At 39.2% G+C, this 23,698-nt stretch overlaps 1 protein-coding gene and 1 long non-coding RNA gene across 3 annotated transcripts; one reads left to right on the top strand and one right to left on the bottom strand.

The window, feature by feature from the left end:
• Window positions 1–830: 830 nt before the first annotated feature.
• On the bottom strand, window positions 831–16,313 carry LOC146694454 (capZ-interacting protein). 2 transcript variants are annotated; one of them, XM_085430639.1, is made up of 6 exons: window positions 16,074–16,313; window positions 4,215–4,298; window positions 4,007–4,072; window positions 3,383–3,451; window positions 2,437–2,649; window positions 831–1,911 (listed from the first exon to the last, which is right to left on the bottom strand). In XM_085430639.1, exons 1-6 carry the CDS (start codon window positions 16,077–16,079, stop codon window positions 1,501–1,503), a joined length of 849 nt encoding a protein of 282 aa, XP_085286765.1. In that variant the 5' UTR covers window positions 16,080–16,313; the 3' UTR covers window positions 831–1,500. The 2 variants fall into 2 exon arrangements, with proteins under 2 accessions (XP_085286765.1, XP_085286764.1); XM_085430638.1 differs by having other exon boundaries at window positions 4,215–4,301; window positions 16,074–16,310.
• Window positions 16,314–16,414: 101 nt separating this feature from the next.
• LOC146694453 (uncharacterized) lies at window positions 16,415–17,730 on the top strand. Its single transcript, XR_014914889.1, has 2 exons — window positions 16,415–16,758; window positions 17,433–17,730. It is a non-coding gene; the product is annotated as an uncharacterized LOC146694453 (long non-coding RNA).
• Window positions 17,731–23,698: the final 5,968 nt, after the last annotated feature.

The following is a 23,698-nucleotide window of genomic DNA, read 5'->3' as shown; positions in this document are numbered from 1 at the left end:
AGGCCGACATACGCATTCTTATGTACACTTGTTAGCAACTCAGTGTTGTTAGACATGGACAAGGCACATGCTGAAGATCAAGCTGAGCATGAGAATAGGGAAGAAATATGATTTAAAGTGACTTTGAACGCGGCATGGTTGTTTGTGCCAGATAAGCTGTCTTTTGGTCCAAAGATAAAAATATCCAGTGAGGTGCAGGCCATATCAAGGCCACTCCACCCCTCACAACCAAAGTATTCAGAGTTACACCATGACACAAAGCTAAAATAATAAGATAAGAAGATAATAAGATGCACCTAATCTAAGTGAAAGTGTCCGGTGAGTATAAGTCACGCCTTTTGTGTCAATAAAGGAGCTTTTTTTTTTTAAAGACATGTCAGATGACATTCTTGGTATTTGTTAATGCTTAAAGGAGTATCCTCTGGCTTTTGTTTTCCATTTATTCTGAGCTTTGTTCAAGCTGAAAATAGAGAAAGCCAATGCAGAAAATTACATTAACTTCACGGACTAATGCTAATCGCCAAGAAGCAGTTTGTCTCATGTTAATTGGTGCAATGACACTATTAGTCAACAGTTTACACACATTAACATTACTGACATGAATTCTAAATAGAAATTGTAAGAGCGCTATATAGGGGCAATTCTGCATTTGGTCAAAGTACAGTTTCCCTTTATTAATGACAGTGTCTTAATATAAACTCTGACTTTTTGGCTAAAAACTCCTCAAGACCCTCCTGTATTCCTTGGAAAACAGTTTTCTTTGGATGTGGTATATTCACTGATACATGACGATCCAACAAAAGGAAAAGAAAAAACAAAACATAAAGGTATTTGTTATGTAAGAAAGAAGCAGTTTATTTTCTTAACATTTCTGTGCATGATTTCACAGTAGCACTGTGATTTCTATATTTTGAAGTATACAAAATAAAAAGACAAGCATAGATCAACATACATTAATAACAAAACAACTAAGTTAAAATTACATACTTTGCTTAAAGTACTTTGGTATGACGTCAAAGCATTTATATATATCTGCTTACATATATATGAACTATCTAATACATTTTTGCCTCTTACCAACCCACAACGTGGTAGCTTTAAACACTTCTGTGGATGTGTCAGGTACTCCTGATATGGAAGTGCACTCTTGACATTTCGACAAAGAAACATTTGCATTAAAAAAGAAAATTATAAAACAGGAGTCTTACAGACTTGGTACGACATGATGGATGTTTCCTGTGCTCAGGGAATACAGCATTAACTGCCATACTCATTTCCATGTGCACAAGCAGCTGCTTCTCATGACTCTCCAGTGTTTTGTTTTGTTTTTTAACTTATCAGCCAGTAGTAGGCGACAGAGGGACTTAAGAGCTGATATAAAGAGATAAAACCTGAATAAAATAACTCTTAAGGAGGAGTATTTCTCTAACAGTTTCTCAGAAAAGCACTGAATAACTTATTCATATATTTGGTATTTTTCATGTAAACATTCACACCCTCTCACTTCCCTCCTTCATCTGCCTCCTGAGGTGTCTCTCCCTGCCTTTCTTCTGCCCTAATGTCACCTTCTTTCTGCTCGGCAGGCTCTGAAGCCTGCTGTTCCTCCTTCGAAGCATCAGAGCTTCGGTCTTGTTCTGCTTCATGCTCCATGTCTTCCCTGTTGTCGTGGTCGCTTTTTGTCATTTCAGCGTTTGCAGTTTCACAGTCCCCTTCCTTGTTTTCAGCTTCTTTAAGACTACATTCAGCTTCCTCTGATGGGCTGTCCAAAACCTGGTTCTTGACCCCATTTTCTTTTGGGCTGCACAGTTCACATGGGGACAGTCCACTCCCGAAGCCTTCCGCCTCCTCTCCAGCTGATCTCCTGTGCTGTCTTGTGGGCAGTCGCCTTTTAAATGACAGTCGTGCGCGGGTCTGTGTGGAAAAAATAAGCAAAAGGATTAATTTTACATCTGTAAGAGTGTGCAGGTTTTCAGCTTTAAATGATGCAAGTAACTGTTTAGGTTTAATCAGCATATGCGTGACAGCACCAAACAAATGACACCCAGGGACTCTAACTAGGCTAAGGGGATTACATCCTCAATCCACCCAGCAGGAGCACACATGAACTACAGGAGCATCTTGCTTGAGCTTATCCAAGGCCGGCCTGTTTAAACAGACGTTGCAGAACCCCCACTGAGAAGCACGTCAGTAGGGATGGGGGGGAAATGTACCTGGCTGTGGTATCACAGCTTATTCGGCAATTAGCGTGAGAAACACGGGGCTTCAATGTGACAGCAACTCATGTTGGTCATTTTGTGACAAAAGTCACACAAAATTCACCACGAAACATAAAAGAAAGTTAAAGGTGTCATGTAAGGTGCATTTTGGCCTTCTGAAAGTTCAAAGTAATAAGATAAAAGTAGCCTAACTATACTATAAGGAGGAAGCACACAGCACCTTGTTGATGCTTGGCAATGGGGTCCCTTCAGGAGGGCTGTCGAAGCTGATGGGTTCCTCCTCTTCACTGGATTGATGCGAGGGTTGCAGGGTGGGAGTCAGAGGGCTCAGGCGGCTGCAGGGCATGGTGGGGGACAGCGGTGCCTGTGGCAGTTTCACCTCTGGAGTCTTTGGTGAAGGCAGCAGAGCAGTGGGTGACAGAGCGAGGTTGGCCTGAAGGGCAGGAGGGAAGATCCTGAAGCCAAGATACTAAAATTCTTCCATGAATTTTAAACTTCAATAACTTATAAACATACCAGAATAACAGTTTACTGAAACACAGAACTTGCTTTATAAGGAGATTAGGTGAAGCAGAAACTAAACTCTAGCATTTCTTTGAACATGTGTAAATAATATTTCCAGTCACAACGTGAGCATCGTTCTTTGAAAACTGAATTTAACTCATTACTTTACAGGCCTACCTACTTGATATTGCTCTGCGTACAACTACAACATTCCGGTTTTAAAATGTCACTGCTATAAGTCTGTCCTTGAAAAATCAAAGTGCTACAAATAGCCGACAAATTAACCCCGCCAACTGATGTCCTACCTGCACCGGAGAGAAAAGAAAGAGGGAGAATCGGCAGCCCTTTTGTCCCATGGCTGCCCACCGTGTGAAATTGCAAACCAAAGGAACTCAAGTAGCAAGTTAAAGCCTCGCCAGAACCTCTGTAGTCTGTGATCCAATTAGCTCATTAATCTGTGCAGATTGCTGCATAAGGCACAAGCCTCTCCCCTTTTACCTCCCTGCATGTGAGCGGCTCAGGCACCAGTGAAAACAGAACAGCGGGTGGCAGTAATGCTTTAAAAAACAGACTCCTGAATACTCACTGCAATAACCCATCATTAGTGAGCTTTGCAGCTTTTTCCCCCCCTCCTTCACCAATGAACCATGTGTTGCACCAACCTGCAGTTTCTCAATGACGGCAGAGTTCTTCAGCTTGACTTTAATGGGATTTGGTGGAACAGCAGATTTCTGCCAGAGAACACAGTTAATGAAAGACAAACATACAGTGGATTCACAACTAATATTTGCTAAAAGCTAATATTTATCAAAAGTTAATATTTACTAAGAGCATTGGTTGATTGTGCTTTAAGGCGCTTTTTCTTATAAAGTAGCCCATTAAGGCATATGTCCTACCAGATGCTAAGAATTGTTATATACATTTAAACATATTTCAGTTTTGTTACTAACAAAATATAAATTTTTATTGTTTTTTATGCTTATGTAACATTTCTGTTGTGCTTTTTATTGGCCCATAACTCAATGATAGATTTGCGTAGTTTGTTTGGCATGTTGTCATTTTACTGGGAGGAAAAACAACAGGCCTTTCCCAATGATTGAGGCAGAAGAAGAAAACCAAAAACACAAATAATAAAATACCACATTTATCAACATTACACTACCCACTATGTTGAAACTGTGAGGCTGCAATGAACATGCACAGTAAACAAATCCAAGTCTGTCTTCTGGGGACTTTCAAGAAGCCAAACGTAACACGCGGGTCAATGAACGAACGCGGTGACTCACATCTGACTCGTCGTTATCATCCGTTTGATTTCGCAACTTCAGGGAACACGGAGGTCGTCTTCGAGGCTACAAATTTAAGGGAAGAGAACGAGCAATGATTCACTAACTGCTTCCTTTAAGAAAGCACATATATTTGAATAATGTTCTGCACGGACATACATGTTTGTAGACTTTTGTTTTGTTATACAGGACAAATAAAATGCATTACCTCGCCATTTGAGTTGGGTATTGGAAGAATATGACCTTTGAACTTTCCGGCCAGCTCAGCCACCGACGGCTTGGATGGAGAATTCTTCTGAAAGAAAGAAAAAAGGAGAAAAAGTGAAAAATACTGTATGAAAACTTAAATATACTGAAAAAAAAAAATAATTAGTTTTAGTATTTCACACACAGACTTCAAAGGTTAATGACAATTCCACAATCGTGACACAAGAACAGTGAATAATATGATAATATTAAGCAATATTTCTATATAGTGTGTATATACTATAACATGAAAAAATCAAAACCTTAAACATAATAGTGCATCAAGACTTTGTCATGGAAACCAAACTGTGGAACTGAAAGGCACTTTTAATTACACCCCCCCCTACTTGTCTAAGCTGAATGTTGTAACAAAGGGGTATAACTTGCTGAACAAACAGAGCTAAAACATCATCCATTTTAATAAACATGGCATGTGCAGAAGGCAGCAGAACACAAATCATGTTCTAAGATTAAATAAAAAAAAAAAAAAAAAATTAAAAAAAAAGAAGTTTTTCGCTTCCTTCTTCTTAACAAGACTCCATCAGCGTGCCGGTTTAGTCAGGTCCTTAGAGGATCTCATCTAGAAAGCACAGGAAGTGAGCCCCCCCCCCCCTCTTTCGCTCGGTCTCTGCAGCTGTTCCACATCACGCTGCAGCCTGTGACAGGAGGGACCTGTCCTCTGCTTCAAACTGTTATCACTTCTTGGCTGCTTTACTTTCAGTCTCTCCCACTATTCCCAAGCTGATTGCTAAACATCCCTCCTCCGCACTTTGCTTTGATGGCCAGTAACTCCACTCTACCGTGGCTTAAGTAATAAGTTTGCTGACTGTGTCAGACCTAAATCTAAATTGAGAAAAACAACATCAGTACTAGTTTTTTTCCCAGGGTCTAGGTGCATGTTATACCAAGTATTGGAACCGTGCATTAGCTGAGCTATTTGTTTGCATAAGTTGGCAGTCGAAGTTATGCCAGGACTGTGCAAATTCCAGTGCATGATGCAGCCTTTTAATGGTTTGCATTATATTCACTGCTTGTGGGACCCCTCCTTGTCTCTTTGTGGCTTTCATATTACATCTCATTACCATCATACTTTTATTGACCACTAAAAAGCTCGTGCCTCTCCTCACATCTGCGATTCCAGTCACATTTCCTGGGTGTGCACTCGCAGTTCACCCGCCTTGCACATTTTGAACTGTGGCCCATGAAAACATGGATCTCCCAGGCTTCATAGATAGACACATTCCACATTTTAATCACACGCCTTATTTTCCTTCCCCCCCCTTGTTCTCAGCATGACCTCACCACCTTGCTCCCTCCACCCAAATACGTAATGGCACCAGCAAGCCTCGCAGTGCCTCTCGTAACATTTCTCTGCATTCTAATCCAGAGCCAGCCCTTTTCCTGAAATCTCTTTTGTCATTCACGATAAATAATAATTACAAGTGACCACCCACTCGTCATGCCATTATTTTGTAACCTCTAATTGTTTAACTATTTCCTGTCCTTCAAAAACAAATGCCTCCTTGAGAACAAAGTCAAAACACGTGCAGGGGACAGGAAGTGGAACTCTTTGTTTTGTATATCTATGCGCTGATGTTTTAGGTGAAGAAAGTCATGATTGCAGTTGGAAAATTGAAACTGCTTATGTGCAGGAAAAAATACTACAAATTATTAAAATATGGAGAAGCAAGTAAAAGTAAAATTGATATATGTAAATGTCAAGAGGGTCTAGGAGTGTTAGTTATTTAACATCTGCACAGCTTCATAAGAACTAATTGGAGGTGCATTATTATTCTTTCATCCTTCTTTTATGTAAGCCCTTATCTTTAATGAGCTTCTTCATGTGGAACGAAAATAAATGTCACGCGCCATAAAAACTCCCGAATTTAATGACACTTAATACGCATTTATATAAGATGATAAATGTAATTCTGTTCATGCATAATGTAAAAATATCCAAGACGTGTATTATCAACACATCAGCAGTTACTTTAAAACTACAGTCTTGCATATATTGAGGTAACACCCAAGACCATGCGACATACTGTCTGTGGACGTAAAAACAGTGGTTTTATTAGGTTTCTCATCAGCTTTGAGTTTCACAACATTTTACAGATACAAAGTCAGCACTCTTATGAAAAATGAAGTGCATCTTAACAACGCCAGTGACAAAAATCTTTTTCCTCTCAGCTCATGAACACATATAGCTTCATCAACTGTGTCACCAAGATGACAAAAAGGCTTCTGGTGGGTTATCACTACTACACATGCTTAACTTTGGTGGGACCCCAAGCTCAGTGGAAGAGTGGGAAACTATGTTTCACTATGAGCAGGGCAAACTATTTCTGGGGCTCTAGGCCTGGGAAAAAGCACCAGAGCTGTGTAGGCTTCCTGGATCACAGCTCTACTCTGTAACCCCCCGGCTCCTAAGAGAGTGTGTCCCTGGACATGCTAGACCACATCTGAAACATACCATAATCTAGCATACAGGGCAATTGAACATATCTAAAAAAGGAAATGCCTTCTAAAATGGTAAATGGCCTGTATTTGTATAGCGCTTTACTAGTCCTTAAGGACCCCAAAGCGCTTTACACATCCAGTCATCCACTCATTCACACACTGGTGACAGCAAGCTACATTGTAGCCACAGCCACCCTGGGGCGCACTGACAGAGGCGAGCCTGCCAGACACTGACGCCACTGGGCCCTCTGACCACCACCAGGCCCTCTGACCACCACCAGTAGGCAACAGGTGAAGTTTCTTGCCCAAGGACACAATGACCGAGACTGTCGGAGCCGGGGCTCGAACCGGCAACCTCCAATTACAAGACAAACTGCCAACTCTTGAGCCACGATTGCCCCATGTGTGACACACACAAAACCAGGCCTAGCTTAAATCCAAGAAAGCTTCCTGGAAATAGCTCATTTAGGTTCGCTTTTGCACAAATTAAAAGTGTTCTTACCATTCAATAGCTGCATTTTGATGCTTTCAGTAAGACTGGCGTTTAATGGATCAGAGGTAAAGTGTATCGTCTTTAAGTAAATGACTGACCGCAATAATATAAGCAGACATATGCACTATAGCCCCCACCCCAGCAAATATCTCCACACTGAACAACCACCAGCTTTGCAGTCTTTTTGACATCTAGTAGAGTTTGTAAAACAATATGAAATTGAAAGGTGTGAAGGAAAGCCACTGATGAAATATACTTCTCAAACATTGTCTAGATGTCTTTGTTTGGCTTTCTATCCAAAGAAGGTTTCGTTCCCCCCCCCCCCCCCCCCCCCCCCGTATCAAGTAGGGGGGGGGGGGGGGGGGGGAGTCATCGATCGAGTGGACAGTGAGAACATCAGGAACTATAGCCACTGAGTAGACAATGTACTGCTCACACCACAGCTTTGTAAGGAGAGGATATCTATGACAGTGTAACATATTTACCATGTAACAATTTAAATAGATTTTAGATAAACATCATGGCTGCTGTAATACTTCCGGAGAACACCATGTAAGAGGATTCACTAAGATTTAGTTTGTTTAAAAAAAAAAAAAAAAAAAAAAAAAAAAAAAAAAAAAAAAAAAAAAAAAAAAAGGTTCAATTTGTCTGGTTTTGTCAGAGTGAACCTGTATAATACTTGGAAACAAAATCCATTCATTGAATTCTATTATTGTAGGATATTTACCTTATAATATAATGTGCGCTATATCAATAAAACTGAGTCTTTGTGGTCATATGGTGACCAGTTTTGACCTGAGATGTAACGTCACCATTTTAGTCATGCTGGGACAGTACTTAATGGATGAGCCGTGTTAATTTCGTTGATTAATTCTTTTAGTCATAGTTTTTATCAACAAGCTTTTTTCCCCCTGACGATAACTAAATAAAAACTAATGCACAAGGACAAAAACTATGATAAAATGTATTCACACTTGCGTAGACATATAAAAACAAGATGAAAATGTTCTGGTCAGACAAAATCCAATCAGAGTTCATCAATTTGTGTAGAAAGGCGGGACGAGTTTGGAAGTGACCCAGAAGTACTCTCCTTGTGCCGTAAGGTTAGACATGAATTTGATCTGCCGCCGACAAATGGAGCGGGAGGAGGCAAGCTCCCATGCTCCCTGTTTCTCATGAATACGTGATAAAATGTCAACACATGGGATGATAATAAGAGTAGACGCATTACACTTTTGATTTAAGGAAAATAAGACGCTTTGTAACTTTTGTAACACTTCGTTTTAGCCAGTCTACAATAATGTTACGATATTTAGTCAACTAAAACTAGAGTAAATGGGGGAAAAAAAAAAAAAAAAAAAAAGGAATTTAGATACTAAATTATGATTATAACTAAATCAAAATTTGCTGCCAAGTTAACACTGCCCGTGAGAACGGAAATATTTGATGCAGTCACATCAAATACTTTAAATCCTCATTTATCTGAGTGTGTGATGTTGGGGCACCCTGATATACAAAGAGCACGGCAAACAGTCAAATATCACTTCTGCTGGGTGGTCACAGGGTTGGGGTCGAACACGAATGCACCTGAAGAGATTTAGGAAAAATGTGGATATTATCTACTAGAGTAATCAATAGATAAAGTGAGAAAATTAGAAAAAGTAAAATTGTACTAACAGTGGGACCAAAACTGGAGACTCCCGTTTGCCATCAGGAAGACGTTTCTATGGTTACCTATGAGGTTTAACAGTGTCTTTAAATAACTAACTGAGAAATTAAGGTGCTACAATTTCTTTAAAATCAATATACTGCGCTAAAAAGATATTTTGAAATTGCTAAGAAAATTATCTACGAATTCCACATTTTCTCTGTGGGCTGTGCTTAGAGACACAAAGGTTATTGCTAACCAGTGCCTTAATTTTTAGGCTGTGGATGGAGACACGAGGTTTACTGTATGACTAGCAGAAGGAGAACAGAGAGACCACAGATCACACAAAACCAGTTATTGTCCGTTCCTGTGATTCCCATTTCCAGAGGCAGGAGAGAAGAAGCACATGATGTTAGTCTGCGTAAATCTTAAACATATCTGCTTGTGCAATTGTCTGAGAGCAAGAAGCCATGTACATAAAGGAGCTGATAAAGGTGCTGTCTGGCGCAGGATCTTTTAACTCTCAATCCTAATAATGTCTAACTGGCGAGCCTCAGGGTGTGGATCGGTGAAAATGAAGATAAATACAGCACACAGCTGTTCAGCAAGACTTTGTTCCATAGGTTCACCAAGCCTAATGGCTTCAGTTTGAGTCTGCAGACTTTTCACAAGTCAGCGTGTTCTGCCAGGGGGAAAACCACCACAGTTAGCAGCTCCCTTCTGCCTACACTTGTTAAGTGGCGAGAGAACAGACAGGCACTTTCTTGCTAGCTGCATTTCCAGGAAAACATGATGTGTTTTTGGACCAGACCTCATCTGAATATGTCAGTTTTCCACTGCCCATTACTGGCACCACCGTTGTGTGTTTTCACTTACGTGTGCTAGTGTTATAAAAGGTCCTGAATCAGAGGGATGAGGTAAATGGACAAACTCATTCACTTGTTGCTGCAGCCTCCGGGGAAATGGGAGGTACTGCAGACACAGCCTAACACTGTCGACTGAGGAGACAAATATTAAATAAGCATCCAGAGAAAAGGAAAACAAATCCAAATGACCCGAGAACAGAAAGCTGCAGATAAAGTTATTTTTCCCAAGAATACCCAGAAGGCCAGAACACATTTTTCTCAAATGTGATAAATGCACCAACAATATCAATATCCCAAGTGACTTTAACTGCGATTTGATTAAGAAATTGTTAATGTGGGAATGCACTGTTTAACAAGAATCTGAGAAACAAAAGCTACCAGAATATGTGAACAGCTCATGGTAGAGATTACAGCTCCCAAACATTTGAACTTATTCAGGAAAACTTTAGTGAGTCTCACAGGGCTCTGGTATTCTCATTCACTCTGATCCAAACAGCACAATGACAAGCCATCAGCATAGTGAATCAGATGGTTGACATTGTGGACTAAAGAACACAGACAGTCACGGGATGACATCATTCAGTGAAGTCACTTTAATTACATGGTACCTGCAGTGTGCCAGAGGATCTGGGATCTGTTCAGGCATAGCGATCATATTTTGGCAATAGCCTGAATAGTGTAGTGATGGAGTAAAGGGATTTGAAGTGGCACATAAGTATGAAACTGGATGTAGACAGTGACATTATATATGCTGCTTGTGAATAAAACATTATTTTTTCCCCATGATTTCTTTCTGTTGGGAATTCAATCTATCCTCCCACTTTTCCACTACTCTACCACTTCCTCTTCCCAACATTTTCTTAACTCCATTCCTGGCACCACAATATTCTGCTAATGAGAGTTGAACTGCATGCGTTTCTAGATCATTTCAAGCAAACTTAAGGCTTTCAGACCGGAGATTGTGCAACAAACAACCACCCTGTACAGCAGGATGTCATTTGTGTTTCAACTGAAAACCTTACAGTTTGACTTTACCCTACTACCACAACCACAGAGACCCGAGTAGTATCTACATGTCACCTGTGTTCTACACTAACTAAGGATAGTTTCAAATCTTATTTAGTGAATTTATAAAAATTTGATTAGGTTTCCAAACAGTATATGTGGACAGGTTAGCCCAGCATCAGCCTGCTACAACGTTTAAACTGAATCATAATTTTACTGGCAGTAGAAAGTCTCTAAAAAGAACATGGTGGCACAGTTTAGGTTTGCTAAGTTTAACTGAACAAACCACAAGACTTTTGATGATTTGGTCTTGTTTTGCAGCCAGATAACATCTTGCTGTCATTGACTCGTACAGCAGCTCCTATGTACACCGCAGTATTCTTGAGTCACATGTGAGGCTATATGTCACACAGCTAAAGGTTGACCGAATCTGGGTCATTCAACAGGACGATCATTTCAAACTTCCCAGAAAATCTGTAATGAAATGGCCAAACATCAGCCTGACAGAAACACGCTGGTGTGATGTTAAGAGCTGTGCATAAACGAATGCCCACAAAACTCAAAGAACATTGTAAAGAAAAGTGGGCCGAAATTCCTCCACAGCGATGCGAGAGACTGATAAAGTCATACAGAAAACAATTTCTTTGAATTTTTGCCACAGCAGAAAAAAGATATTGAATTGTTGGGCCTACATAGATTTTTACAAGACTGCATGAAGTGCTATGAAAACTCTTTTTCACATGACTGTACATGCCCAAACCCACAGGATGCACGTGTCTTCCAAGCTACAACAACCTAAAAATCTCAATACCTTTCACACAGTACATTCAATAATAAAGCAACAATGATGAAATCATAAATATTCAACATCTTAAAGAGGTTGCAAGATTTTCCTTCTTAAGAAAAATGCAAAAGTTGATGTGGGAAAAAGGGCAATTGCAAACTATGTGCATCTTGCAGCATTTATTGCATTTGCACTACTTTCTGCCAAAAAAGGAAATCAAGAGCATGGCTAAATGCCACATTTAGAAGAGGGTGGTTGAAGAGGTGCAGGTAGCATAGGTTAACAGTTCTGCAGGGAGATTTGTAAGAAATGTATAAACTCATGATGATAGTGTTTTTGTAGTTTCCACTTCCTCTGTTTGGCTCACTGTTCTCAAAATCCTTCTGCACGTACCTCACATTTTTTAGACTTTGCGCTGAAAAGTCAGCATGTTTGAGAAGCTGCAGATGTCTAAGACAGCACAAACAGCCCCCCCGGCCTTTACAAACTTAAATGGCTTTGACTGCAATAACTTGTACCCTGTCAGCTCTGTCAAGATGAAGATCTCAAGAACTTGCCTGCAATAACAAAGCTGGGCCAGAAGTTGTGTTGCCAGCATTCAAATTACAATGATTTCTTCATGGTGTACATGCATGCGTTCATGGTGTAATTTTTAAGGGCAAACAACATGCGTGTTTTGCTTCTACATATCAGTGTCCTCTGCGTTATCTCTTCTGTAGTTCCCACCCCACACACAGTATCTCTCTGCTTCACGCATTGCTTTGAACTGTTAGCTCTGACGAAGTCTCGTCCTGATAGCAGAACCTTTTGGTCTGTGTGGGCTGCAAATAACAACATTGTTTAGGAAAAGAACAAAAGTGTTGCAGTAAAACGCAGCAAAAGCATTTAGAGGATTATGGGGCTTAATGAATCATTTGATCGGTCGTAAAGGTGCAAATAGCCTCCTATGACTCGAGGTGCTATAATGAGGGTCGACGTGGAGAAGTAACTTCAAGCAGCAAAGCAGAGAGTAGACATATGCAACACAAGGAGACATAAAATGCCTTACTTTGAATTAAACTTGGGCAATTTCACATCTGATGGGAACAATTAAACTGCTTCAGCCAGCTGCAGAATCAAGCCCATTTGTCAACCAAACACATTGTGTGCATCCCTCAGGCGTGAAAAATATTATAAATTTACCCAGTTCTGATTTTTTCCCCTCCAACTCCATTTTTTAGATCATCTCATCTTTTATTGTTGCAGCTCACTTCTTGCTGAATGAACCGCCACCGACTCCTAGTATGATTATTGTCATACTAAGGAGGATGATTATTGTCTGCAGACAATAATCTTCGTCTCCCTCTCCAGACAATAATCATTGCACTCATTCATACAGTGCATCTGCATCTTCATCTGGGAACATGCACTGCAAACATTATCAGAGAATCTAAGCATTTTTAAGGAGTGCAAGTTACTTTTTTGTAATGAGCATAGTCCAACTCTCATGTCAACAACAGTTAAGTTAGGCCCCCCAAAAAAGTGTTTATTTTCACCCTGTTACTGTTATCCCCAGGGAAACTGCATGCATTGTGAAATAATCAAGAAAAACTGCAAAGAGCAATAAGATTCTGCATGAAATTATTTTGCGATTACATCCTTTTGGAAGTCAAAGCTTTTGTATAACAAAAATAAAGTTAAAATAAGTAATAAGTAATTAGCCTATAGAAAGCATAAGTTAACTACAAGATGCTGGCTGTTTGTCCAAATGTCACCCAACTCATCCCAACAATGCTCAAAACTGTTTTGGAAACATAAGTGAATTTTATTAACTGTAAAAGTCACAAAACATTGAACAGACACCCCACTGTGTGTGCTTTAAACGGAGATATAGCCATAACGACTCCGTGACTCAGAGGATAGGCCACAGTGTCTTCCACTTTCCTTGATCTTAGTGTTTTGCATTCCACTGAGTTTCACGGTCAGTTAGGTGTCTGTTTTATGTTTGCTACAGAGTGGACCATTCATTCGGTGTACTGAAACATGGCACATTAGCACTGGTTAGGAAAACAAGGCAAGGCCCATCAACAGGAATTAAAAAAAAAAAAAAAAAAAAAAACACTGTCCAAATCACACATATATGGGTTTATTTTACCACACATTGTCTAACATTTATGCAAATGAGTGTAGCGTATGTTTAGTGAGATAGTACCTCATTTGCATTTTTAAATGAGAAAGTAATTAACTCGGAAAGTTTCACGGTGATATCTTTGAGATAAACCGTTTTCAGATAAAAACCGAGGGTATATTACCACAGGCATGAGTACATTTATTTTTTGCCAACCATTTTTGAGCTGAAATGTCAGCAGTACATGTCCCAGTTTTATTCCTACCTATCCACTGAAGTATTTTTCCAACACATTCTTGGAGTAACAACCTTTGTTACCTTTGTTTGCAAATTAGCATGAGCTTAGATAAATAATGCCAGAAGTTTCTTCCTGTTAAAAAGGAGTTTTTCCTTCTCCCAGTCACCAAGTGCTTGCTCTTAGGCAGTCGTCTAATTGTTGGGGTTTGTTCTGCATCGTTGTACCATTTTTACCTTGCAGCATTAACCACCTTGAGGCGACTGTTGTTGTGATTTCGAGTTAAATAAAACTGAATTTAAATAAAGCCACAGGTGCATGTGAAAGTAAAAAAGTCACCAAGTTTAATGGTGATCGGGAATATACATGTTTATTTTCTTTCTTTTTTTACTCTTTTCGTCTGTAGTTGTAGTATACAACCTTTGACAATGGACTACATGTACCAGTGACTGCAGCGCTGCGAGCACCATTTAAAAAGACATGTTGTTGTAATGCAAAAGTGGAAAAACTAACTCATTAGCAAATGTCTGGCTGGTACAGACTGAGTTTCTGTGTTATTGGTCTCTTTACTTAGGATTACATAATAAATGTGCATGCCATATGGTTGGCAATGCGATCTCAAATACTCAGTCCTCCAGCTGTGGGGATGTTTTTCCATGAGAGGAAAACCACCACACATGCATATACAGTACTAATTTTCAGGTGTTTGTGCACATACACACAAACACACAGTTAGAGTTCCTAGAAGGGAAACACAAAGTTTAAGAACTTCCATGTGTTAATCTTCTCCTTAGGCTGGCTTGAAGGCGGTGACGTAAATCAACATTTGTGACCGTGACCCATTCTTTGACTATGCTAGAACCACACATTGGCCACCATTAGCATGTGACATCCAAAACTAAGCTAAAGACACTTTGATGACAAATTTCACTTCACTAATTGTGGTAATTGCGGAAAGACCAAATGAGCTCAGTCATCAATAGATCCATGAAACTGCTGACAGGTAATAGCAGAATATCCGGGTCTATATGCTGTTCACAGGCTCCCAAATCAAGTCACACTGGGTTTTTTTAGAGGGTACAGAAAATGCATCAAATGCACATCAAAGCTTTGCTTCAGGATGAAAGTTCAGTTTTTGATTATTTTTTATTTTAACAGTTTCATTTCACTGGAAGTATTTCAAATCATAAATACTTGTTTGTTAAACGCTCTTATCTTTCAAGATTTGAAGGTGGTCCCTATTTGCTACACAAAAAGTCGAATAAACTCGCAAGGTGAACAAGTCGAAAGCAATTCTAAAGAATGTGAGATCGGTTTTGTTCTCCGTCTTCTTCTGTGGTTGGAGAAAAGGGGTATTTCTGCTATTTTCCACATGAGATTAAAAAAACTTAATAATGATGTCTGAGGGAACAGCTTGTTTTGCAGGGAGGAGGCCGGGAACCTGTGAGCACACAGTGCAGGGGAAGACTGAACAGACTTCCTATACCATAAAGAAGAGCTCGTGTTCTTTCTTTTAGCTTCAGCACAAGTGAGTAAAGGAAAGTTTGGGTTCTGAGAAGTGGCAGGAACCCCCAAAAGTCCTTACAGAAGACTTAAAATTAATAAAATAGCAGTTTGAACTGTAAATTTGCCATCGCGGCAAAACAGCATCTGGTGAAAGATGTTCTAAGAGTTCAGTTTCCTTCCTCTACACTGCTGTTGTGTTGTTAAATTGTGACCACAAACCTGTTATTGAAGCATATCAGCCGGAGGCTCAAACACACAGAGCCAAATAGGTTAAAATTGGTGTGTCTTTAGTCTCTATGCTTCAAAAACACACACACACACACACACACACACACACACACACACACACACACACACACACACACACACAAAAAGAAAAATCCAAAAAGTGAGTCTGAGTTTAAAAGCACATCACGCTGCTATCACGTGCTGATTGCTATCACAAACCACACTATATGATCATCTTAGTAAAGACATAGGACACGCTCATAATGAACCATTGGTCAAACATTTGTTAAAACATTGCGCAAACAAGTCCCAGTTCCCCCACAAATATCCCAGTAATAATACTGAGCACAAATAAACTCTCCTATGATGCAATGCCTTAATTTCAACCACACAGTCTCTACACACAACCAGATTAAATGTTAAAAACATCTGGCTGCAGAGCACGGGCTGCATAACGACTGCGCTCGGAGTCATATATATAGTTTCTACCTCCATCCTGTTGAATGTGGAAAAGACCGTCCCCTCCTGCGTAATTCTCTCCTTTTCGGCCTCTTGGAGCGAACTGCTGGGTTGTGAGGAAGGTGAGAGCGGGGAGAAGCGTAGCTCGTAGATAGAAACTCTGTGTTTATATCTGGAGCCAAATCAGCCTCATGGAGGTGGGAGGAGCGGGCAACTTTCACGCGCATTTGGCTCCTTCAACGCCGTCAAGTCAGTCGGATTGAAAATGCCACTTTTCCCAAAGCCTTTCAAAATAAAACGCACTTTGCCGTCACTCAAAATTACTTTTGTCTTGCAGGTTTGGCAGCTGCAGGGTCGGTCCGTGGCATAGGCCGTATAGGCAAATGCTAAGGGCGCCGTCCATCAGGGGGCGCCACGCCAGTGCCACAAATGTTGAAAAAAAAAGAAAAGTTGGTACTATTATTTCTAAATACAAAAAATAATCCCACGTTAATTAAAATGCAAAGTAAAGCTTATTTAATAGAAATATTATTTGTTACAACATTACGCCCCCCCCCCCCCGCACGGTGCGCCCCCTCCCTTCCCGTATCATGGTTCCTTTTGGACGTCACCACATCAAAAAATCAACACAAGATGTCAAAACGGCCAAAACTGTCAGGTGGCCAGGGAAGAAAAAAGAGAAAAGAAGAGGAGGAGAAACGAGAAAAAGACAGAGGTAGGTAACGTTAGCCTACATGAAATTATTTGTCTGAATGTGATAGTAACCTAAATTTTTAGCATTAAGCTAATGTTACATGATTCGCTAATTGCTAATCAATAAATAGCTAGTTAACTGTTTTAACGTCAGTTAATATTGTGGAGGGGGCTAAATTGTTATGGAAAATAATAATGTAACGTTAGGTAATTACAGTACTCCCACCTTTCCCACCATTCCTCATTTGTATTCATCTTTTAAGCAGGTGTTTTTTGTTTACATTGTTATTGCCTTCTGGTTAGCTAACGTTTACCCTGCAGGTCACTTTTCCACCCCTGTATATATTATAGTTGTAAGCCTAGTTGTTAAAGTGCACATCATTAATGTTAATTAAGCAATATCACATGAGAGGGAATGCTGTTTTTTAATATGAGCACTGCTGTGATTCGGTCAAAGATAATCATAACATAACATTCTCATATGATATTATACTGTTACTTTGCATTCTGCTATTCAGCATTTCACTGTAATGATGACAATAAATTGAATCTAATCTAATTTGCATAAGAGTTAACATCATACATATATCTCTTTGGTTTTTCATTTATATTATATCATTTCATTTTATTCCTGGAATCATATGTTTTTATTATTAGACTTTAATACTCAGTGGTGTCACATACTCCTCTCTTCAGATGCACTGTTGAAGTTTCTAAATCCCACCCCTGGGCCATCTACCACATCTACCGCTGCTGCCTCCACTTCAGCAGCACAACCCACCAGTGATGCAGCATCAGCAGCACAACCCAGCCATGATGCAGCAGCATCAAGCGGCCTTCCTGTTGCCTCCACCTCAGCAGCACAACCCACCAGTTTTGCAGCAGCATCAAGCGGTGTTCCTGTTACCTTATTTATATTGTATTTTTAATTTCTTTTATCCAACTTGTTGACACGTTTTATTGTGTTTATGTATGTAAAATTTATTGTATTTCATATATTCATTTTTTATTTTTTGTATTCATTTATTTATTCATATATTTTTTTATCTTGTTAATTATTCTGATTGTGAATTTGCTTTCTTTAAGTAAAAAAAAAAAGGTCAAAGACAAAGCTATTCGGTTTCTTGTGAGTACATACACTACACTGCCGATGTAGGGGGGCGCCACCTAAAATCTTGCCTAGGGCGCCAGATTGGTTAGGGCCGGGCCTGGGCAGCTGCTATTACAAATGAAGCAGATATCCCAAAATAAATTTTGCTATGGACATACTAATAGATGTTTTATTCAAAGAAATGAACTTACCATTTAGTTCCAGAAGGCGACAGCTTTAATCTTGGGGGACAATCGTTTGCTTTTGCCACATGGCAGCTAAGAGTTGCTGTGACAAGGCAGCCAAACTGTACGTTTCAATCCTTTACGTCACAACAGCAGCAGATTATCTGCCAAATGAGTAAACTTATTTATTTACTCTTTTAGATCATAAATATAGTTGTTCTTGAAAATGGAGTACATGCACTATTTTATTGGCGAGAATTACCCATTTAAAGCCTTTATTTTGAAGACAACGTTGTCACGGATGTGGTGTTGTTTTTCTTTATTTTGATGTGGTTAAGCTGCGCTGGTAATCAGGTGGGTGGTATGTATTTTTGCTGTGCATAAGAAACATGTTTGGGTAGAGTTCAGTTCCTTGCTGTAGGTGGTTCTCCCACAGTATCCTGACAAATGTCTCATTAAACCACATGCACTTTTTCACATTGCTATTTAATGGTTGCTTCATTTGGTGTAAATATCCTGCAGGGTCTCTAAAAGTTAACTTGACAACTAATTAGAACAATGTGACAAACTTGAAAACAAATTTTAATATCTTTAATTAAAAGGGTGGTGTTTGGGGGTCATTTCTAGCTTTAAATGTGGACATTTGTAATTCGTTCAACGTGTTTGCATATCTTGTGTTTTCTTGACAATGCGAAGAATTACCATTTCTTTTTTCTATAATGTAAGTCACAGATACTCACATCTAGTAACTTCATTTTTAGTCTGTTGGCTCATTTGGAGTCTTATAAAATATATAGAAGTAACTCTACTATCCTGTCTGTGGCCTGAATGAAGACAGGTCAGTCACTCAAAGGGTTCACACTGCTGAACTGTAAATGCTTTATGGGAATTTCGCGCTTTTTTTTGGCCATGCAAAATTTGATACATGATATGAAACTCATGGCCATTGTCACTCATTCTGTTTTTGTGAAGTGTAATGGATAGATGGTTTTAGAGTTTAGATATATCTTTATGTTCAGCTGTCAAATAGTCAAAATCCAGTTTGACGAGTTGTAGAATTGTTAGAATTATGCATCTGTCATTGATTCAGGTGTGCAGAGCTTTCTAAATTAACTGTAAAGACATAAAGAAGAATGGAACAATTGAAAAATAAATGAAAGTTTATTTAAAGTTATTATTTTATTTGTACTTTTAAAACCATGTATTGTTAAACAATAAACATGAAAATGTTTCTTATATTTATGCGTTGCGTATAAGCTGTGTAATGTGACACTATAGCCTGTACAAAACTCGTCCCACAAGCCTGTAACATCATTTATCTTGTCCCTGCATCACTATCATGCACAAGGGATATATAGAAGTTTTCCATAATTAGTTATGGTATTGTTTATATTTACAAAAAGAGTAATAAGCACTCCGAGCACACTAACCTCCACCGAGGCAGCTCACTCTTTAGGCAGTATCTACTTTTTAAGGGAACAGTATTACATTCATTGGGTTTTCGTTCACACGTTTGGCTTTTGTTATTTGCATTGTTGAAACTCTATTTCAATATGCATGACATCACTTTGAGTACAATAATTTTATTAGTTCTTATTTATGTAGAGATGGTACATTTGCAGCATTCATTTCATTGTTATTAGAACTGGTTACTGTAATGTACATAACAAAGTCACAATAAAATAATGTGATATTTAGAATCCACATATATAATTTCCTATATGCCTGCGTATTGTCAAAACAAACAATGGCATAAAATAGCTCTATATAGCATTACTATCACTTTGACCTTCAGATCAATATTTTGGCCTTGAAAATCAAAGGTCAAGCATGACATGATATTTTAAATCTTTATATAGCACTTCACTTTATTTTAAAAATAACCCCTTTGTAAACTCATTTTGTCTATGCGCTATTTACCAATCTAAACAAGGATGTTAAGAGATCATAAAGAGCACATACAAATATCAGCAATCACTTTTTGACCACTCAAATCCTCAGCATATCCCTTTTCCTTCCCCTCCTCTTGATGCGTTCATAGTCCAGATATAGTGCAAGTTGCAATCACAGTATTGAAACATCTAACTAACTCCAGAAGAGGAGCATCTGTAGTTGTTTAGACATTACACCTTTTTTAACTAATTTCTAATGCAACTTTTCAAACAGCTCAAAAATCAGCAAGAGAGGAAGTTGAGAAATTATTTTCAAAGATAAATAATGCTTAGTAAAGGAGTCTTGCGTGTAATGTTCTGAGTCAGCTTCGAATTTTTAAATAAGATACTGAATCTGATGCGTTGCAGACTGTTTTTGCAATATGTCTTGTAAAACAAGAAATTCAGAGGTTGCATGAAAATGCTGTGCAGTTTAGTACAGGCTGGTTAGTTTGCTATATTGTGATTGAGTTTAAAGTACTGCATTATGTTTGACTACTTACATCTAGTGTGCTATTATTAGGTTACATCAAGGGTGGCAGGAGACATCTCTTTATATTTAAGGAGATGATGCTGATTAGATTCACCCTCTTAATTCTACTTTTTATATGAGTTTTATAGTAGTGTAGGGGGTGGAAATAGTTGATATATTGGCCTATTTTTTTATTTTGTTTAATTAGTTAAAGCCACAAATGTCAGAGTAGCAGCACAGGTCAGCTGATCACAGCATGTACACAAAAATCTACTGGAGCTCACAAAGCAAACTGGTATGTGACTTATTCCTAAATAATTATTTTCCTTACATTGCACGGCTCCGTCTGATCTTAAGGTTATCACACCTGCTAAATCCCACATTAACCCCTGAGCCCCAGGAACATCAGTGCAGTTTGTTAAAGTAAATGATACTATTTTGCAGCACCATAAAGTGGGCTGAATTAGATTTTCTGGCATATTTCACACCCGTGCTCTAAAGTCTCTCAGTTGACCAAATGTTGAATACTTTTTAGACACTTAAATAGACATCAAGTCCATAAGTCTATAAAATTGCAGCCTCTAAATTGCAGGAAACTACCCTAATTTGTAGAAAGAAGGAGAGTATTGACTCTTCTGTATGGAACATGGCTCATTACACAGTGGTGGCTGTTTACAAAAGGCTTTAGAAGATGAGGTGATTAGTAAATTAAGGTTCGTTATCACTGTCATTAAAGCGTCGTGGGAGTGCTTGGTGGTTTGTAAAAGGGAAAGTCGTATTTGTGTTTGTTGTGTTACTGTCACCCAGCTGTGACAACAAGAGCACGAGGGTAGCACTGCCACCCGTCTGGCTCGTCATGGCAGCAAAACATGATTGTGAATGGTTGAATTACCCGAGCCATTTCAGGCTTTTATGTTCACACAAGATAAAATGACTAACACCCCCAAATACTGTTGGTCACCAAATTCCCTCGGCTCTCCATTATAGCAGCTTTCAGAGAGAACATTTTTTGGGTACAGATGATTGACCTCACAGCCAGCTTGGGGTGGCAAAAGCTTTCTCTTTGGGGAGGTGCATGGAGAAAAAGAGATGGCATTAGAGAGCAGTCTACCTAGGAAGAAAGCCAGAAGGAAAGATAATGAGCCCCTGCAGGCTTTGTGGAAAGACTAGTCCTGCAGACCCTGCTCCTAAATAATCTCCATTTTTGCACAGCTTTCCTGCAAAGGTCAGTAGGCATAGGGAGCCAAACAGGAAGTGAATGCATTGCTGATAATTTGTGGAAATGAGGTAAAAAGGGAAGCTGATAAAGATTTCTTACAGGGCGAAGGTGGAAACCAGGAGCCCTTAACTCAAACAACATTGTTTATGTAGTTTAGAACCATCTAAATCTCAGGAAATTGCTGGAAATTGCATATAGCTTTCACACACTGTCTGTCTGAAGAGCAGTATATTCTGGCTCCCCCTTCTGGTGGAAACTACCTTAAATGATGTCTGTCACTGGTATCATGAAATTGCAAATTACAAATGAGGCAGATTCCCCTTACAGCATGCAACATCGAGTTTTACCTTTCATCAGGGGTTGCTCTGGTTTCCTCTGACAGTCCAAAGATATAGATGATAGCTTAATTTGTCATTCTAAATTGAAAATAGATGTTTAAAATATACTTGAGTGTTCTGTTAAATTACTGGTCCTTACCTTTTACCATTTGAGACAGAAAAATGCATTTAGGCTGCTGTAATTCGTTATTACCAGGATGCCCTAAAAACCCCCTGAAAAGCCATCAGCTGATCCAAAATGCTACAGCAAGAGTACTGACAGGGACTAGAAAGAGAGAGCATATTTCTCCTATATTGGCTCCGTGTTAAGTCCAGAATCAATTTTAAAATCCTGATCCTCCTCACATACAAGGTCTTGAATAATCAGGCCCCATCTTATCTTAATGACCTCATAGTACCATATCACCCCATTAGAGCATATGATCTAATTTCTACTTAAAGATGAAATGTCAGGTATTATTCTGTATTAACCATTCAGACAAATCCCTACTTACATATTTGCACAATGTTCGAGGTTTGCTGATGAAGTAGACATCGCAGCCTTAAAAGTGGAATCAGAACAAAGAAATTGTATATGTCTGTGAGTGATTTGAGGCGGTGTAAAGAACACCACAGGGAGGTGTTGACAGCTCCAAACAAACCACTCACATCTACTCTCTTCATTATCAGTAAAGAAAATAACCGACAGAGGAGCTGCGCCTCTTGTTGATCTTTCCCCAGGTGATGGCACGATGGTCTGTGCGATATAAGGTCGTTCAGCTTCAGCTCCTCTGGTTAAAAGATGAATGGTTCTCTGAAAAAAAAAGTGTCATGGGGATGAGTCAGCCCACAGCGACTATGTCTCTTTGTATTTGTACAAACCGAGGGCCGATGATTCATAGGCAAAATCATGACAGTTCCTTTTAGAGAACAAGATGTATGATAGACAGAGCTAAGAATAAAAATGGGTTTATTTTATGCTTAAGACATTGTTCAGGTTGAAATATATAACTTTGACATTACCTTTCTTTCCACAGAGTATGAGGTACAAAAGTGTGCCATTTCTAATCCAAAACCCCAAGAAGAATTGTACAATGTGCCAAGATTATGCAAGTGGAAGCAATAAAAGCAATAAGCTCCGCTACTGCTGACAACCTAATATCTTTTTTCCTCTTTGAAATGCACTTAGAGCAGCCATTACTTTGAATATGGTGATGTGGGGACATTGCCTGCCAGTGTAAATCTAACTCAGGGTCCATTTAATATAATAGCCACGTCATCTTACATGTGATGACCGGCACGTACACAGACCCAAAGCCTCAAGACTCAGGTGGTATCACACACACAGACAGCAAGTGCCCCATTTTCATACTAATCTGCTTTTATCGAATGTATGCTCCATTAACACACACACACACACTCCATACACAATGTCAGATCTGCTCATCTAATAGCCCTCAGCTAATAGGTTTCATTTTTTGTGTTTTTGTTGTTTTTTGTTGTTGTTGTTTTATTAAGATAACAGTTACTCACCATTGATTAAACAAATCTTACAGCAGACTATAGTTAGCTACAATTAAAAATTTCACATGAACATTCAGATGTGGCAACCTTCATTGGTCATTAACAAAGAGAGATTACTCGGTACTTGTGAGCTGAAATGATGTGTGTAATAAAGAGCTAGAAAAACGTGTAGCAGCGCACAATGCAGAGGTAAATACTTCTGCATGAGGGGCGTATGACTAAGG

Source organism: Copadichromis virginalis, linkage group LG14 (assembly GCF_057382275.1).
Source record: "Copadichromis virginalis isolate Kocher_CV1m ecotype Utaka linkage group LG14, C_Virginalis_male_GT1.1, whole genome shotgun sequence".
Taxonomy (NCBI): domain Eukaryota; kingdom Metazoa; phylum Chordata; class Actinopteri; order Cichliformes; family Cichlidae; genus Copadichromis; species Copadichromis virginalis.
This window is presented reverse-complemented; position numbering and strand designations above follow the sequence as displayed.